At 46.0% G+C, this 17,855-nt stretch overlaps 1 protein-coding gene across 1 annotated transcript in view; it reads left to right on the forward strand.

The window, feature by feature from the left end:
* Positions 1-11,268, forward strand: part of LOC144769046 (zinc finger MYM-type protein 1-like) — a 59,477-nt gene extending 48,209 nt beyond the window's left edge. Inside the window, exon 4 of the mRNA XM_078653041.1 lies at positions 11,251-11,268. Within this exon, the coding sequence (XP_078509167.1) occupies positions 11,251-11,268 (18 nt within the window). The remainder of the gene's footprint in view (positions 1-11,250) is intronic.
* Positions 11,269-17,855: the final 6,587 nt, after the last annotated feature.

The following is a 17,855-nucleotide window of genomic DNA, read 5'->3' on the forward strand; positions in this document are numbered from 1 at the left end:
TACGCCCAGTAACGCCCACTTTGCATCTCATTGGAGATGCAAAGGGAGGCGTTGGGAAAAAGGGTGCTAACATGCGAATATGCATGTGAGCACCCGTTTGTAAATAGAGTGCTGGTTTTATCTCCGCATTTTTGGCTTACAAAGCCAAAAAAGCGGAGGTAAAGCCCTTGTAAATATGCCCCGAAATTCGCTCCTGCAGGTGCATGCTTTACAAGCAGGATTGTTTTTATAAAGAAAGGGATTCCTTCATTCACAAAAACAATCTTTAAAAGCATATTCCCCTTGATATGCCTACCGCAGACAACACCACATATAGAAAGAAAGAATACCAAGGATAAATAAAGATCTTTTTCCTTGTTACTCCTAGGTCTAGGAGGCGTAGTTTTTCAACACATTCCCAGGTTTACAATTCTTTGTAAATCTAGGAATGCATCAAAATCCATGGGTGAATGCTTAGGAACACCCACACTCCATCCAGAGAACACCTCCCTGCGACCAAGTAAAGCAAAGCAGCGAAATGTGCTGCACTGTGTAACTTTGGTTTACTAAACCATGCAGAGCCACGCAAGACGGCTTTGCATGGCTTGGAAAATCCCAATGAAGGGCTTCCTTGCCTTGCATCACCTTGTGTGACTCAAGGGCAACACAAGCCTTTTGTAAACAGCTGCGGTCGGCAGTGGGAATACCTGCAGGGCGGTGACGTGAGGAGGGGGAGGTGCAGGGCGTGGGGTAGTAATGTATGGATTACGGAGCTTCCCAGGTAAGTAAGCATTTACACCAATAAAACGAATTTAGTTGAGTGCACTGCATCCCCAAATGCGATGCAGTGCGCGCAACGGAATTTGTTTCATTTATTTAAATGTTTACTTACCTGTAAAACTCCGTAATCCATACATTACTACCCCCCACCCTGCCCGTCCCCCTCCCCACGTCACCGCCCTGCAGGTACTCCCACTGCCGGCCGTGGCTGTTTGTAAATCTGTCTCCAAACTATGTAGTGAAGGCCAATATTTTCATTCTCAAGGAGATACCCACTAGACTCAGGACATGTACTGGACTCACACTTGTTGGGATTTACAACCCGTGAAGAACAATATAGATTCACCACGTTCTCAATAATGGTGAAACACAGGGCATGCAGGAAAAGGTCACAAGGGCAGAGCTTGGCTTGGTATCTGGGACTTACAGCAAGTACAGTTTCATACATGTGTATTCCCCTGGCCAACCTATATGAGCAGGGCATACGGGGAGCACAAGTAGAACTGCCAAATCAGGTGGCCATCTCTATTTATTTTCTTTGCCACAGGCAAATATTCATGATCACTCAAGCTTACCTGAGATATACAAATAAACATGTCAGAGTGAACGTTAACCCGTTCCGTGCTGCCGTCGGCCATTGGCCGACAGCAGCACTACCTCCCCAGTGCTGCCGTCGGGCATGGGCCGACGCAGCCCCGCCCGTTTTGCAGAAGTGCCGCACTTCCTTAAAATCGTGGCCGCCGTTAAGGCGCTAAATAAGAGGAATAGTGTTTTGTTTGTTCCTATCTTCATCTCTTTGCTCTTTCTTGGTTCTTACATCCCATGCCATTAAAATGTTATCGTTACATTATTGCCTTGTGTAAATAGTGATAAATTAAGCACAAACACATTTCGAAAGAAAAATACTTGCGATGTAAAAATGCACTTGTCTTTGCAAGACTCAGTTCATACGCAACTTACTGTAGTCCAGCCATTTCTGAGTCGCCCTCACTTTCACCCCAGGGTTAGCACTTAAAGATAAGCCTAGAAGGCCAAAGAGGAGAAGGGAGTAGCAGTAAAACATCAACATCCTTTCTTCTTTTTACGTTCTTTTTTTACGCGCAGTCTGTGAAAGGTAAAAAGAAACATGCTCACAAAAAAAGAACAGATAATCAGAAATCTAATTGATAATGTTTAAAATAGACAGAAGGTCTCTTGAAAAATTAAAGTACGTTTGATAGGACACTTGCATAACCTGTGAGTTTTTTTCCTTTTATTAAATCAATATGATATAATAGTATTATTATTATTAATAATAATAATAATAATAATAATAAAAATAATAATAACAACAACAATAATAACAACAAGAATAAAAAACATAATAATAATAATAATAATAAGAAAAATAATAATGATAACAACAATAATAACAATAATAATAATAATAATAATAATGATAATAATGATAACAACAATACTAACAATAATAATAATAATAATAATAATAATAATAATAATGATAATAATAATAACAACAATACTTGTATCTGCTTTGCCGCGGCGGACATTCCGTCGTGGTGTGTACAAAAATGACACGTGCGCAGTTCGACACACACATCCACCTTGACGCCCGACGCATGGAAAAGGCTAATCTTGTCTGTATTAATATTTTACAAACGTGATGCAAGTAAACATGGAGCAGGTTGCTTCATGACTCCACGTACAATCAGTGTTCTGACTGCCTGGCCAAAACCTGGGTTGCACTGTAAGTGCAATAAAACAGTGATTCATGATTTACTTATTGTTTTTAATCACCTCCCTTCACAGCTTCAATGACAACTTCTAGGATTGCTACACACTGCAACGCGAAAGGGTGTCTTTCCTGCACTAGGACAGCAACCATACATTTTGCTGACACTGGGTTAATGAGGCACACAAGAGGGAGTGCCTGAATTGAGCTTTTTAATGGTAAGACACCAGGGGCTGCAATATGACTACGGCACACATTTCTTGTTTGTGCCAAAGTGCACCTTTCAAAAGGTGTGGCGTGCGTAAACAAGGAAAGTGCACCATATTACAAAGAAGGAGCTACTCCGAGGGCAGCCATGAACTTGCGCTGCACAGGAGGCAGCCCATTTAAGTGAAATACAGAGCAGCTGTTTAAAAGCTGCTCTGTGTATCACAGAGCAGGCAGAAACCTGCCTGCACTTTCAAAGGGGATTAGAGATTCCCTTGCAGGCAGGGGCTGTGAGTGACTGCCCATGCCTGTAGGGGTATGTGGGGGGGGGGGTACGAGGGCTCTCTTTTCATCAGGGCTGTCTTTTGGATGCACACTTAAAGTGCACCACTTTTTGGTGGCCCACTTTCTGTGTGCCTCCTAAAGGCATGTTTGCCTCTGCTCCCACTTCGGTAATACACCAGGGCCGTTGCATGCGCCCCCAAAAGATCCCCTGAACCCCCCCCAGGTCATTCTTTGTAATATGGTGCACTTTCCTTGTTTATGCATTCTGCACCTTTTGCACAGTGGCCATGTCCCCATGCAAGTGGGGGGACACCATCTCGTGATTGCGCGGTGGGTACGCAAGTGTCTGCGACAACTTTTGTAATACCAAAGTGCCCTAAGGCTGCACAAAATTGGCACACATGCCCATTGTGCCCCCGAGGCACTTCTCTGTAATATGGTCCCTGTTTTGAGCCTTGCAATTGGGAGCTATGATTACAGTGCAAGAGAGACTAAAAGTAAGCGGTGGGTGACCAATTCATAGCCAAATAAAAGAATATTTGTAATCTCTATGGAACAACCTCAGCTAAGGTCATAGTATATCTTAAATTATGCTCATTATTACATCTAGAGCAATGTAGCTGTTGAATAGGTGTCAACACATTCCAGTAAAATAAAAGTGAATAAGGAACCAATCAAACTGAGCTAGAAAGTGCAAGAGGGACTAAAAGTAAGCGGAGGGTGACCAATTCATAGCCAAGTAACAGAATATTTGTAATCTCTATGGAACAACCTCAGCTAAGGTCATAGTATATCTTAAAGTATGCTCATTATTACATTTAAAGCAATGTAGCTGTTGAATAGGTGTCAACATATTCCAGTAAAATAAAAGTGAATAAGGAACCAATCAAACTGGGCTAGAAAGGCAACCACCAAGTTAAAAGTCACTTATGACAACTGTCATATATTTATGCAAATGGCAGCTGCAAATGGGAAGAGAAGGAACGAGGTTAGCTGATGTGATTTTTCATATTCCTTAATATTTTGGGCTATTGATTTGCTGGAATGACAGGGGGCCGTCTAAGTGGCTGAGCAGGATGTTAGAGACCCCAATGTCTCAGCTGATGGGTGGGCATTAGTTGATAATGAGGGCGCCTAAGGGGCCAGATGTCAAAGTGAGTTTCCAGTCACAAAGGCCCAAGTCGCAGAATCAGCCGTTTGCAAAAGAAAAAATGCTTTTTTACATGTACATAGCCCTACTCGTGATTCGTTAACCCATTACGGAATTGCAAATAGGGTTTGCGATTCGTTATAAGGAAGGGACGTGTTTAGGGCTGTTAATATTGATGGAATCAATGGCAATGTTTATAATGATACATTCACACATAAGAACGAAATTGCATCATTATTATCAAATTTGCCCGTCATGAACTCTCCATCAACCCCGACCCAGAAATACGTGGTCAGGCAGGCTTTGCAACCTAGGCTTGAGGATACTTATTGACAGGTCCCAGGTGGGGTTGCACGTAGCTGGCTGAGAACCGCGTGAACATGAAACTCATTTCCATCCCCCAGATAAGCGCACCGCCACCACATTGGTCTAGGGAAATTGGTCCCAATAAAGCACACATGGCCAAAGGGGTGCGTGCATTCCAAAAACACCTTAAAGTCAGATGCCATATGAAGTTTAGAAGACAGTGCCAATCAGTACACAGAACACACAGTTCACACAGTGATCACGCACCCCTCATGCTGGACATATCCCACTGGGCCACATTGTGTCTATTCAAAGTTGAGACCCACCTTCATTTTATTATCGGGCCTTATTTATGACTCTTTTATTAAACAAGAATCACCTGAAGTACTTTATGATACCCAAAGAAAGATAGAAAACCCTATTCAGATTGATTGTACTTTTAAACAGTCCTCAGACCTGTTTCAGTAACAGAGCTCTCAGTCGAAGTATTTAATTAAACTAACTGTTCCTGTTTTGCCATACGCCTCTCGTCTTTTGTTATTTTAAGGTAAATTCATATTCGAGCAACAGGGCGTCCCTTCCTAATATTGACTTGCTGTGGTATTTGTAAATGTTTTGCTACTGAAATGCACCGGCAAAAATTCACATTTAAGCACTGCTAGATTTGGGTGTCTCTAGTTGGCAGAGGTAGGTACCTTTGACCAAATAGGGACCCTTGCGTCTAGACAGGGTAAGGGGCTACACTCCTAAATAACCCCTGCTCACCCACTTGGTAGCTTGGCACGAGCAGACAGGCTTATCTCAGAGGCAGTGTGTAAAGCATTTGTGAACACATACAGTAACCCAGTGACAACAATACAGATGGACACCACACAAGTTGTAGTATAAAAATAAGTATTTTTATATAGACTTAACACAAGACCACAAACTACAAAAATCCACAATACTGTACTGTAAAAATGGTAGAAATTGCTTATTTCTCTTTAGATTAAAAATGCGACACTTTGAGTTCAATGTACCTTTGGATGTGTAACGCTATACAACGAAAGTGTTGTAGGAAAGGTGATGCATCAGCTCCATACACACAAGAACGGTGATGCGTTGGGTCCCTACTGCTGGGTATGGGATGCGTTGGTTCATCTCCTTGTTGGGAGGTGATGCTTTGGTTTCTTACTGTGCTTCCGTGGCGACGCGACCAGCAGCGCTGTGATGCGATGAAGATCCGGTGCAATGAAACAAAATGGCATCTCCTTTTTGATGCGACAACGATGCGTGCACTTCAGTCGGCCGTGCGGTGACTCAATGATTCTTCTGAGCCGCGAAAGGCCCTGCGACACGCTTCTCCGGTGATGCGACAGCTTCTGCTGCTTCGGTGACACTCTTTTCCTGTGATGCAAGGCACTTCAGGTGATGTGATGGCGGCAGCAGCGGCACACTTCTTAGGTGATGCAACGGTTTCTGTAGCATTGCGACAACAATGGCTGCGGCGGCAACACACTTCTTTGTCTTGAGTCGTGCTTCCAGCTCCCAGTGACACGCAGTCTCTCTGAAGGCCCAGCTCAACAGCATGCACTTCAATTCCCAGCAAGGGAAGGCAGGGGAGCTGGTTGGTGACGTCTGTTGTCCCTGAGACTTCAGCAGGAGGCAAGCCCTATCTCAAGCCCTTGGAGATCCTTTACAAGTTGATTTGAAAGTAGCACTAAGTCCTTTATGCTTTCTTTGGCAGTCAGACAACCACTGCAGGCAATCCCCCAAACAGCACTCAGCTTAGGGATAGTTTCCTCCTCAGTTTCTCTTGTTCCTATCCTCAGCAAAGGCTTTTCTTGTTTCCCAAAAGTGATCTAAAGTTCTGGGGTCTGGGTCCCCATATTTATACTAGCAAATCCTTTGTCCTCTGAAGGCAGAAGGTCCTGTACCCAGTCCAAACCAGTGCAGTGCAGTCCTAGAGCACTTTGTAGACAAGACTTCTTCTTACCTTTGACAGTGTGGGCCTGGGACATCAGACACACCAGAGGAAGTGGAGCCAGCATTGTGGAAGCAGGCACAGCACTTTTCAGATCCCAGGTTCAACTCCTCCCACCCATCTACATGCAGATTTTGTTCCAGGACCGCAGAGACGAGATACCAGCTTTTTAGAGAATCATGATTTCAACCTGCATCAACACCTGACTCTTGCCTTGAAAAAGCCCACGGCCTAAAGGCCACTAGGGCGAAACACGTGTCGGCTGTTCTTTATCCACAGATGTAACATGAAATAAAAACTACGCACGTAAAACTTTCAAAGAACGTTTGCATTTCATTTTCGGACTACTATTGACAAATCGTGAGGGCACAATCCTCCATTTTTCCTCTATACTTACAATGGCTCTTGGGTGAAGTCTTTCGTGAGGAATGTGTCACAACACAATTGGGCCCTGACAATTGTAGCACTGAGGCCCAGAAATTCCCACCCAAACAGTTACCCAACACCACAGGAAGTGGAGCCAGCATTGTGGAAGGCAGGCACAGCCCTATTCAGGTCCCAGGTTCAACTCCTCCCACCCATCTACATGCAGATAGCTCTATTCAGCCATGTGCTGACTCACCCTGTCTTCTGGAATCCCCCAGCCCCTGTCACTCAAACTTCAGACAAGGAATACACAATCTATCAGAGGCAGGTTTGGACAGTTAGGCCGGAAAATTCCTAATTTCTAAAAGTGGTATTTTCAAACACAGAATGTTAAAATGACCTTCACTTAAAAATATATTTTATCATTCTGAGTTCAGGCATACTAAACTCGAATTTCTACCTGGTTCCCTGAGTCAGTTAGGATTATGAGATGTAATATTCAAACTGCCCATTCTGGCCTATGGAGAACAGGTAGCCTTAAGTAGTGAACAACGAAAATGGCTGTAATTCACTATCAGGACATGCCACCCACATCAGGGCATGTCCTACCTTTTACCTACAATGCCCCTGCCCTTGGGCCCACCATAGGGGTGGCAAATATGCATAAAAGGGAAGGTTTAGGAACTGGCAAATGGGTGCACTAGCCCAGTCGACATGGCAGTACCAGACTGCACACAGGCTCTGCAATGGCAGACCCGAGACACACTTTACAGTCTGCTTCTGTGGGTGGCACAACCAGTGCTGCAAGCCCACCAGCAGCATTTGATTTACAAGCACTGGGCACATGCAGTGCACTGTACTAGGGTCTGACTAGTAAACCAAACCAGCCAATAACGGAGTCACTAATCCACACATCAATTTACAATAGGGAGATCATATGCACTTTAGCACTGATCAGCAGTGGTAAAGTGCCCAGAGTGATAAAACAGGTCAGAAAAAATACAGGAGGAAGGCAAAAAGTTCAGGGATGACCCTGCAAAAAGCGCCAAGTCCAACAACCACTATCTCCGAGTTGGTGCGACACCATTCACAAATGGGAAGGGGTCCCCAGAGTGACCTGTTCCCCTTCGTGTGTCTTTGTGAAAACATTTTTAAGAGCAGGCAGTGGTCCCATGGACCATTGCTACTCTTTAAAAAATAAAAGGAAGAATTTCAACTTTATTTATGAAATGCATCCTGTTTCTTTTAAGGAAAAAGGGTTGCATTTCAACAAAAAAATTGCTTTATTGAAAAACAATTACAGACAATGGTGGTCGGCTGACTCCAGCAGGCCACCATCTCTGTAATTTTCGCAATTCCCAATAGGTCGCAAATTAAGACAAATCGAGACCTACCTCATGAATATTAATAAGGTAGGTCTATTTGCAACCCACTGGGAGTTGCAAAATGTGTCACATTAGTAAATGGGTGCTTGCAATTTCCAACTAGCAAATCGCAATAATTTGCTATTTGTTCATCGCAAAGACAACCATATGTACATATGGCCCTAAAATACTTAAAATCACATGGGGGGCTTGCGTCGGGGTCACGCATATTTTTTTAAAAAGAAATAAATAGGATGTCAAGGCATATTACTGGGCTTCCCTGATGGTTGCGATTAACCACTGGCTGCACGTGCCACAGGATGAACTGGCGTTTAGACTTGATAGGCATCTTTTAGAACCAGCGGAAATAATGAACGCCCTATACAATAGGCGGAGGAAACACAAGATCACAGTTCCAACACTACACACAGTACGAGTATGGTTTGATGCTCAGCGAGCGCTCGGATAGGACGGAGTGGTCACGAAGGCTATGCCACTGTGGGACACTAAAAAACTGGGGATGCTGGATAACACGAAGGGGTTCCACAACTGGGATTCAATAGGTATTTCAACGGTGGGCGACATATGGCAGAGGGGTGGGGTGGTCCCCTTCGCTCACTTGCAAGACACATACAGCCTGGCGGAGACTGAGAGATTTAGATACATGCAGGTTACACATGCATTGCGGTGCCTGAAACCGCCAGACACGAACCCGGAAGACTCCTCCCCGCTGGAGGATAGACTCCTGACTGATCACCTCCAGAAAAAAGCGATATCACTGACATATAAAAAAATTATAAACAATAGAGCAGATCCCACAGAGGCCCTGAAAGCTAAATGGGAGCGCGAGGTGGGAGAGATCGACGAGGCACAGTGGAGAGAGGCACTGGCCTCCCCTAGAGAGGCTGCTATCCCATCAAGGCTCCGGCTCGTACAACTTAAAATATTGCATCGTACGTACTATACAAGGGTACTTCTACACAAAATAGGGTGAGCAGATTTGCCACTCTGCCTCAGGGAATGTGGGGACACGGGGTCCTTCTATCACATCATCCGGAGCTGCCCCGTGATTGTGAGGTACTGGATGGCGGTTATGCGGACACTCTCCCAGGTTACACAGCTCACTGTACTGCCCAGCCCACGATGCTGCCTCCTTAATATCTGGGACCCAACAGACTTAAACAGGATAACCCAGGACTGGGTGACTCTGGGAATGACGGTGGCATAGAGGAACATAGCACAACGCTGGGGATCCAGGGACAGCCCCACTCTGGCCCAATGGTGTAGAGATATGGACTTGGCCATGGTGGCAGAGAGATCAGTATATACCCATAGATTCTGCCCCAAAAAATGGGAGAAGGTATGGGGAAAATGGAACACATACAGGGGTGGCATTTGTGAGCCCCCACAGTCGGACTCTGACTCAGATGGAAGTCTGTGATAATACAGCAGTAGGTGGCTCCCGTAAGATGGTTGCTAGTGGACGGGGAGGTATGAGAGGGAAGAATAGATGTATGGAATCCAATATGACTGTTGTAGATAAAGAGATCATAATAATGATGTTTATTTTAATATCAACTGTAAAGCTGTCATTGAAATGCTCTGCAATATATCTGAATAAAACTGTTTAAAAAAAAAAAACTGCTGAAGAAAAGTTTGCTAATGAAAAAATAAATAAATAAATAATAAACATACAGTTGCGCCGGGTCCCACATCTCCGCTCCTGCTCTTCTCTGCTCTTCACAGCCAGGCCCCACTGACCAATCACAATGCTGCAATGCAGCATTGTGACTGGTTTTGAGCGTCCTAGTTGGACGCTCATTCAGGGAATGGGAGACTGGGCTTGTTCTCCACGCAGGCTGAGAACGGGGAAAGTGCGCATGACTGGTTTGGGTGGCCCAAGAGCGCCGACCAAACAGTCATTGCACACTTAGGAGTGGGCAAACCACTCCTCCCCTGTCCTGCTCCAAGAGCAGAGATGCCCCAACCACCCACGTGCCTGCAAAGCAGCAGGAAGTAGCATAAAATGATAATAACACAAAGTTATTATCATTTTATGTTTCTGCTTTGCACTGCTTAAAAGCAGTAGGGCGATGCTCCTCCACCATAGTGGAGGAGCCGCCACGGCTTATAACCGTCATCTTCTGCCTGCCTGATGCCTCCTTTTCCCCCAACTGACCCTTCTCTTTCCCGGAGCGGTTGAGTATGGGTTTGTGATTCAATGTGAAGGATTGCAACTGGTAATGGTATATTCTTAGTAATGAGGCTGTTTTCCCAAGCACTTTGAGCACAGCATTGTGCTGTTCTGAAAAGCTGTTCAATTTCAATGAAAATGTTTGCATCTTGAAATTAAAATGGAAACATACCAGCTGGATTGCCACCTCATACTCCACTGAATATAGAAATGTGGATCATATATACAGAAAAAATCATTAGACAGTAAATATAGATACATACAGATGGAAATATAAAAAAATAAACACTCTCAATCAGTGAGTATTATCATTAATATTATTATTTTTAATGAGACTCAGTACCCTTTACGACAAACTCTCAGTCTACCCACCTCATTTAGAGATGGGTGGACATCAAGCTTCCATTGATGGAGTCTGCCATGGCCCCTTCTATGGAAACCATCCTCCGATGGCCCAATGGAGTGACGGCCATCGGGGGTAGGAATTTACACTGCCTGCCCTATTTGGGGTGGACGATGTAATGTCTTTTTTTTCCTACCCATAATTGCCAGGAAAAGCCTGAGGGACTCTTTTGCCTCTGCATGTGGGCCATATTAACAATGTGGGTGCCACAAAGAGGCTGTCTGAAGGCGCAGTGTACCGTGGGATATAGAGGTAGCACACACTCATTTCACCCTTCACTGGCACCTCTAGGAAATGGGATAACAAGTCATGTGGACACCAGAGAATTACCATGCAGGAGACTTCAATCAGACACTAAAAGGTTTCCAGGGAAATATCACGAGTGCGTGACAAAACAGCAGAATTAGAAATACTGAAATTAGGTACAAACTGTGTTTGTGCCGAATTGCGGTGGTACTTTCCCATTAGAATGAGGGACGAATTGTATTTATGAATGATATGTTATTTTATTGCATTTGTAGGTTGGCACTGGTGCCTAGAAACATAGCACTCCAAAGTTAACTCAGCTCTATTGTCCCCCGTTCCCATTGCTACTTGATTGAAAATACTTAATGCTTGGACTCAGAATCAGTGCATGTAATTAAACTCATCTTTCACTACATGACTGTGGGCGGCACAGTGCCTTATATGAAGTATGAACATATATTTATGCCGAACTAACCAAATGCTACATTTCAAGGTCCTGTGCCTTACAAAAGCTCAATAGATATGAAACAACTATTGGGTCTTACAAATTGTTCTCCTGAAGCTAAGGAGCCTTTCCATGACAGATGAAGTTGTGCCTACTTCATGAATCAGTTCAACCAATTTAATTTTCAGAACCATTGGATTCACTCTTGTTAAAGCATTATCTTTTATAATCATATTTTTATCAAGCTCTAGAGCTTCCTCTAAAACAACTGCTTGGTCTTTATTTTGGTCGACCACATATTCCCTACATACCAACCCCCACCCCGCACAGAGATGTCTGGTCACAAGGAGGAGCTGTATTCACACTCTCCCATCTGCCGCATTAGTCAGGGAACACATAACCAGAACCGGGTACACTTTCTGTTAATACAGAGTGTAGAGTCGCGCTCTAGTGTACACGCGCTACATCACGGCGTAGCGCGCGTTATCCATTTTAGAGCGCACTACGCATGCGTGATTCTCTGAGAAACGGCGGAGAAACGACCGGAGCACTTTGGAAGCCCGGCGCTCTCCTACTAGTGTTTAAATATAATAAAAGATTAAGTTCCCCGTCACCTGCCTCACTTGTGGTTAATCTTATGTGGAAACAGTAGCGGTCGGCAGTAGGAGTTACTGCAGGGCGGTGACGTGGGCAGGGGGAGGGGCAGGGTGGGGGGTAGTAATGTATGGATTACGGAGTTTTACAGGTAAGTAAACATTTAAATAATTAAAACAAATTTCGTTGCATGCACTGCATCACATTTGGTGATGCAGTGCGCGCAACGAAATTCGTTAGCGATAGTTAGCGAAGTTAGCGATAACATGCAAATTTGGTGCTCTGCATGACGAACTCATAAAGGACCAGATAGTCATGCACACCACCAATAAGACAGTACAAGACAAAATGTGGGTAAATGGAGACGCCCCACTTAAGGAGGTGATTGCCATGGTGAAAAAGGCAGAACTCTCAAAACGATGCGCGGATGCGGCTAAGAGAGAACCTGTCCAGCGGCCTATGGTGAACAAGGTAGATGATGCAGACCTACCAGGAAGGAGCAAAGCCACGACAGCGGAAGGTAAAGGGCCAAACAGGTGGACGGGAAAACCAGGACAGCAGAGGAAGAAGAACAAATAATGCACGTCCACGTGCTACCGGTGTGGAAGCCAGTTACATTCGGCCTATGACAAGCGATGTCCAGCGTTCATAGCTAAATGCATGTTCTGTGGCATAGTGGGTCACTATGAAAAGGTGTGCTGCCGCAAAGTGAGAAGACCCACGGTGAAGTATGTGGCGCAGGAACAGCAAGAGGAAGAGGAAGAACAAGATGAAGGAGACAGCGTCCTGTGCGTAGAAGAGCAGGTGCTGGGCATTGGATGCAGGCGCTCCCGCAAGACACAATGCGACATGGTGATAGGAGGAGTGAAGATTAAAATCGTGGTGGACTCGGGATCCCCGTACACCATCGTCCAAAGGACAGTGTGGGAGGAAAATTTCAGACCCAGCCTGGGCCCGCGGCTAGAAGCTCCCGACATAAGACCGGTCACGTACACCGGTGAGCCCATTCCGATGGTTGGTTACAGAGCTCTAACATTTGAGTTCAAGGGGCGTAGTGCAGAGTGCAAATTGTACTTAGCTGAGAAAGGTCCGTCGGTCCTAGGATGGATGGATCAAGGTGACCTAGGAATACAATTGGATCCAGGAGGAGACACGCAAGTGCTACTGATAGCTCCAGAGCATTGGCCGGAACTCGAGAAGATGAAGAGCGAGTTTCCCAAGGTATTTGGCGGGAAGGTCGGCAAATTGGAAAAGTTCACACATAGAATAGACCTCAAGGAGAACTCCATGCCTATAGCCCACAAAGTAAGGAACGTGCCCATAGCTGTGAGAGAAGCGGTACAACAGGAATTACACAGACTAGATGGAGAACAGAATAATCAAGCCAATAAATAGTTCTGAGTGGCTGGCGCCCCTGGTGGTGGCAATGAAACCAAATGGCAAGGTTCGCCTCTGCGTAGACTTTCGAGAACTGAATAAATGCATAATAGTGGAGAAATTCCCGCTGCCACGCATCGAAGAAATATTGGCCAAGACGAAAGGGGTAAGGTGGTTCTCCAAGATTGACCTCACTTCCGCCTATCATCATGTAGCCCTGCACCCAGCAACCCGGAAACTGACCTCATTTATAACACCCTTCGGATGTTACCAATTCTGCTGCATGCCTTTTGGTCTTGCGTCAGCAGCGGCCGTTTTTCAGAAACTGATGCACCGCCTATTTAAAGATATCGAGGGGGTACAGTACTTCCAGGACGATATACTAGTAATGGGAAAAGACCGGAAGGATCACGATAGGAAGCTGGACATGGTGCTCCGAGTCCTAGAGAACAATGGGCTAACAGCGGAATGGGAGAAGTGCCGACTCGGGATGACGTCGGTCACATACTTGGGGCACGAAATTGGAGAACACTGCATCACGCCCAAATGGACCAATGTGAAGGCAATCTGCGATGCCCCAGCCCCAACCAGCAAAGAAGAGGTGAGATCCTTCCTAGGAATGGCTGAATACTATAGCAAATTCGTACAACACTTCGCCACCAAGACGCACCACTTGAGGCAACTCATAAAGGACAAAACAGTGTTCTCATGGACAGAACAGACGCAAAAAGAATTTTACACCCTGACGAAGGACATCAGCCAAGCTGTACCTCTACAAGGATACGACCCCCAAGGGAGGTCAGGATTGACGACGGATGCCAGCGAAAAAGGGCTGGGAGCAGTTCTTATGCAGAAGAGGACAGACGGAACAATGGAAAACCTCAGTTTCGCGTCCAGGTCCCTATCCTCCACGGAACAGAAATCCAGCATTATAGAGAAGGAGATGCTTGCGGTAGTGTGGGCCATGGGGAAGTTCCGACAATTCCTATGGGGCACGAGGTTCCAACTCAAAACGGACCACAAGCCCCTAGTCAAGGTACTCACCTCGAGTGGACATGCAAGCGCGACGCCGCGCAGAGCCAAGATGACCCTGAAACTACTGGAGTATAGGTATGACGTAGAATACATACAAGGAACAAGATAGCGGACTACCTTAGTAGAGCATCAGCTATGGAAAGAGCCCCCAGCCAGGCAGGAGAGAGTGAGGAGATGGTAGCCTTGATGGAAGACCCGGAACGTGTGATAAGCAACCAGGAGTGGACAGAGGCGTATGCAGCGGACCATGACATCGGAGAGGTCAAGAAGTGTATAGTACAGGGATGGCCAGAAAAAAAAACATTTACGAGCAGAACTCAGGAAATTCTATGAAGTCCGGAAGGAACTGTCCGTGGGAGACAAGGGCATATACTTGTACAGAGGGGACTAAGTAGTCCCACTGACAACACTGATACCCCGCCTGATGGCGGTGCTACATGAGGGCCATCTGGGAATCGTAAAGACCAAGATGAGGACGAAGCAAATGTACTGGTGGCAAGGAATGGACATCCAAGTGGATAGACATGTAAGGGAGTGCGACCAGTGTCAAAGGGCAGACAAAACTCTGACTCCCCTGAGGCCCCCCTTGGGGAAGTTTGCCAACCCGAGTAATCCATGGGAGGAGGTGTCCAATAACATCCTAGGGCCCGTACTGGATACCCTGGGCACACCAAAATATCTGTGTGTCCTCGTCGACAGATACTCGAAGTGGCCTGAAGTACACATACAGGAAGAGATGGACACAGAAACAGTACTCCGATTCCTTACATCCGTCTTCCTCAGAGAAGGTATTCCCAGATCCATCCTGAGCGACAGTTCACATCGGAGAAGTGGTACAAGTATGCAGAAAGAAACTGCATCAAAGTCAAACACACTTCTATCTACCATCCAACAGGAAATGGTCAGGTGGAGCGGTTCAATAGGGTCATAATGAGATCCATACAAGCCGCCATAATGATGGGCAAGGATTAAAAGAGGGAGGTCCAAAGCAAAATGTGGGCCTACCGCATCACCCCCACAAGCACAGGGTACAGCCCCGTCCAGATCCTGAGAGGGCGACACCCCTTCACCAAAGACAACTTAGCATGGAGGGAAAAGACAGTAACAAGCAAGTGGTCTCCGGCGGTGGTACAGCACAATCTAGAGAAAACCCAAAGGATATATACCGAACATTACAACCAAAGAAAGCATGTGAAAGGAACAGCCCTGGAGAGAGGGGAATGGGTGAGAGTCAAATTAGCAGTACTAAGGAGAAAAGGGGACAGCAAATACAGTCAACCCCTACAAGTAAAAGAAGTATACGACAGGGCAGCACTACTCAGCGATGGAAATGTATGGTCCCAAGACTGCATGGCCAAATGCAATAAGATTCTACAATGGTTCAAGGAGGATAATGGGAAGACACTGCAAGACCAGAGGCAACGGGAAAACGAGGAAAGTACACCTGGGGGAGAAGAGAATCCTGGAGCTAGTGAAAACAGCGAGGAGTTGGGAGACAATGATAACCAGGTGGCATAGGAACTGTCGGGAGAGGAGAGTGTGACCCCATGGAGAGAAAGACCCTGCAGCAAGGTGATAAGATGGTGAGCCCTGCAGAGAACAGCCCCAGGGAAGTTCCATCTACTCCGGTAAGACGCAGACGAGCAGGCCAGGTGGTGGTCAGGCCCATCCGTTTCCGAGACTTTGAACTGGGAGAAGCTAAATAGTTTCCAGATGTAAACTGACTGTATGTTTTCCTTTGATATGGAAAAAAGGGGAGATATGTAGAGTCGCACTCTAGTGTACGCGCCATTTTAGAGCGCACTGCGCATGCGCGATTCTCCAACAAACGGCAGAGAAACGTCCGGAGCACTTTCGAAGCCCGGCGCTCTCATACTAGTGTTTAAATATAATAAAAGATTAAGTTCCACTTCACCTGCCTCACTTGTGGTTAATCTTATGTGGAAAGGCAACCTTACACAGAGTAATTTAACATCATTTCAGAAATGTTTCATTTTGCTTGCTATGCAAATTCTTCAATTACGTAATTACGACAGGCTGTAAAATTTTAGTGTGGGATAATAGAAATAACATAAACTACCAGAAGGTGAATGACTGTTGTTCCCTGCACTTCTGGTTTTTGAGCTATTTTTTAAGATGATATGCATTGTCGTGACCCAAATTGGTGAAAGAATAAATTTTGAGTTGCATATCACAAAATGGAGGTAAAACAAAAGTTGCAGCAAACGTGGGGGCATATTTACAATAAAAGTGGCGGAGCTCGACATTAAGCCAAGAAGGCTAACGCCAGGCTCTGTCACTTCAGAAATGCAGGGCTGCTCCGTATGTGTGCTGCTTCTGCAGCACACATAGAAATTGCAACTCGTTATTTTTCTGTGCAGAAAGAGACACCTTCTTGCATATAAACAATCATATATGGTGTTTATCTATGTCTATGTGCATAAGGCAGCACAAATAGACACTGCAATAACAATGAGAAATAAAACATTTCTCCTCGTTTTGCCTGTTTAATACCAGGCTATCTCTGGCCTTAATTTTGGCTCTGCCCCATATTTATAACACCCTTGTAAACAGGGGGCAACTCAAAATCAATTGGTGTTGCGGCAGAACGCCTACCGCAACCCCATTGCCCACCCATTTTACACTTAGGGGTCTATTAGGATGGTGGTCAGAAAATCACCCCGACCACCATGGTAGCGGGAAAAGACCACCTGCAATGACTGCGGCATAACCGCCGGTCCTATTAGTATGCTCCGCAGTCGCAATCCGACTGCGGGGGTACGATCGCAGACATTAACATTGTGGCAGTTGCTGCTGCCAGCAGCTCAGCCGCAATGTGAAAAGGAGCATGTCATGCATATCCCTGCACTGCGTGACAGGCACTGCACAGTGCCTGCCACCTGGTACAGGGACATATACACCCCCAGTGCACCCATACCCCTCCCACCACATGGGGGGCCCGCAATGGGCCCCCGGAGACATTCTCTGCATTGCTTTCCATGGCGGTTCCAACGCCGCGGAAAGGCTGGCTACCGCTGTCGTCATAATCATGCCGGCAGAGCCTGGCCCTACACCAGCCCCATTGTTGCGGTCCAGTACCACCCGCCAGGCAGGCGTACAGACTGCTACCGATGGAAAAGTGCGGGTGGATTTTCTCACCGCCATTCTAATTGGACCGGCAGATTTCCAGGTTGCGATCACGGCGATCACGGCGGACGTCCACCGCCGGCCTGGCGGCGGCCATTCGTCTGGCATCCTAATAGACCCCTAAGTATAGCGTGAAAGGGTGCCTTATCCACAAGGTAAAAGACACACAATTGATGGACGGAATGCAGAACAAATCAGAACATTCACCCCCAGTCAAGAGATCTGGGCTAAATCCATCATTCTTTGCCTCACCATGCCACCCAAGTTTAGACCCGGCCATAT

The sequence above is a fragment of the Lissotriton helveticus genome, chromosome 7, assembly GCF_964261635.1.
Source record: "Lissotriton helveticus chromosome 7, aLisHel1.1, whole genome shotgun sequence".
Lineage (NCBI taxonomy): Eukaryota > Metazoa > Chordata > Amphibia > Caudata > Salamandridae > Lissotriton > Lissotriton helveticus.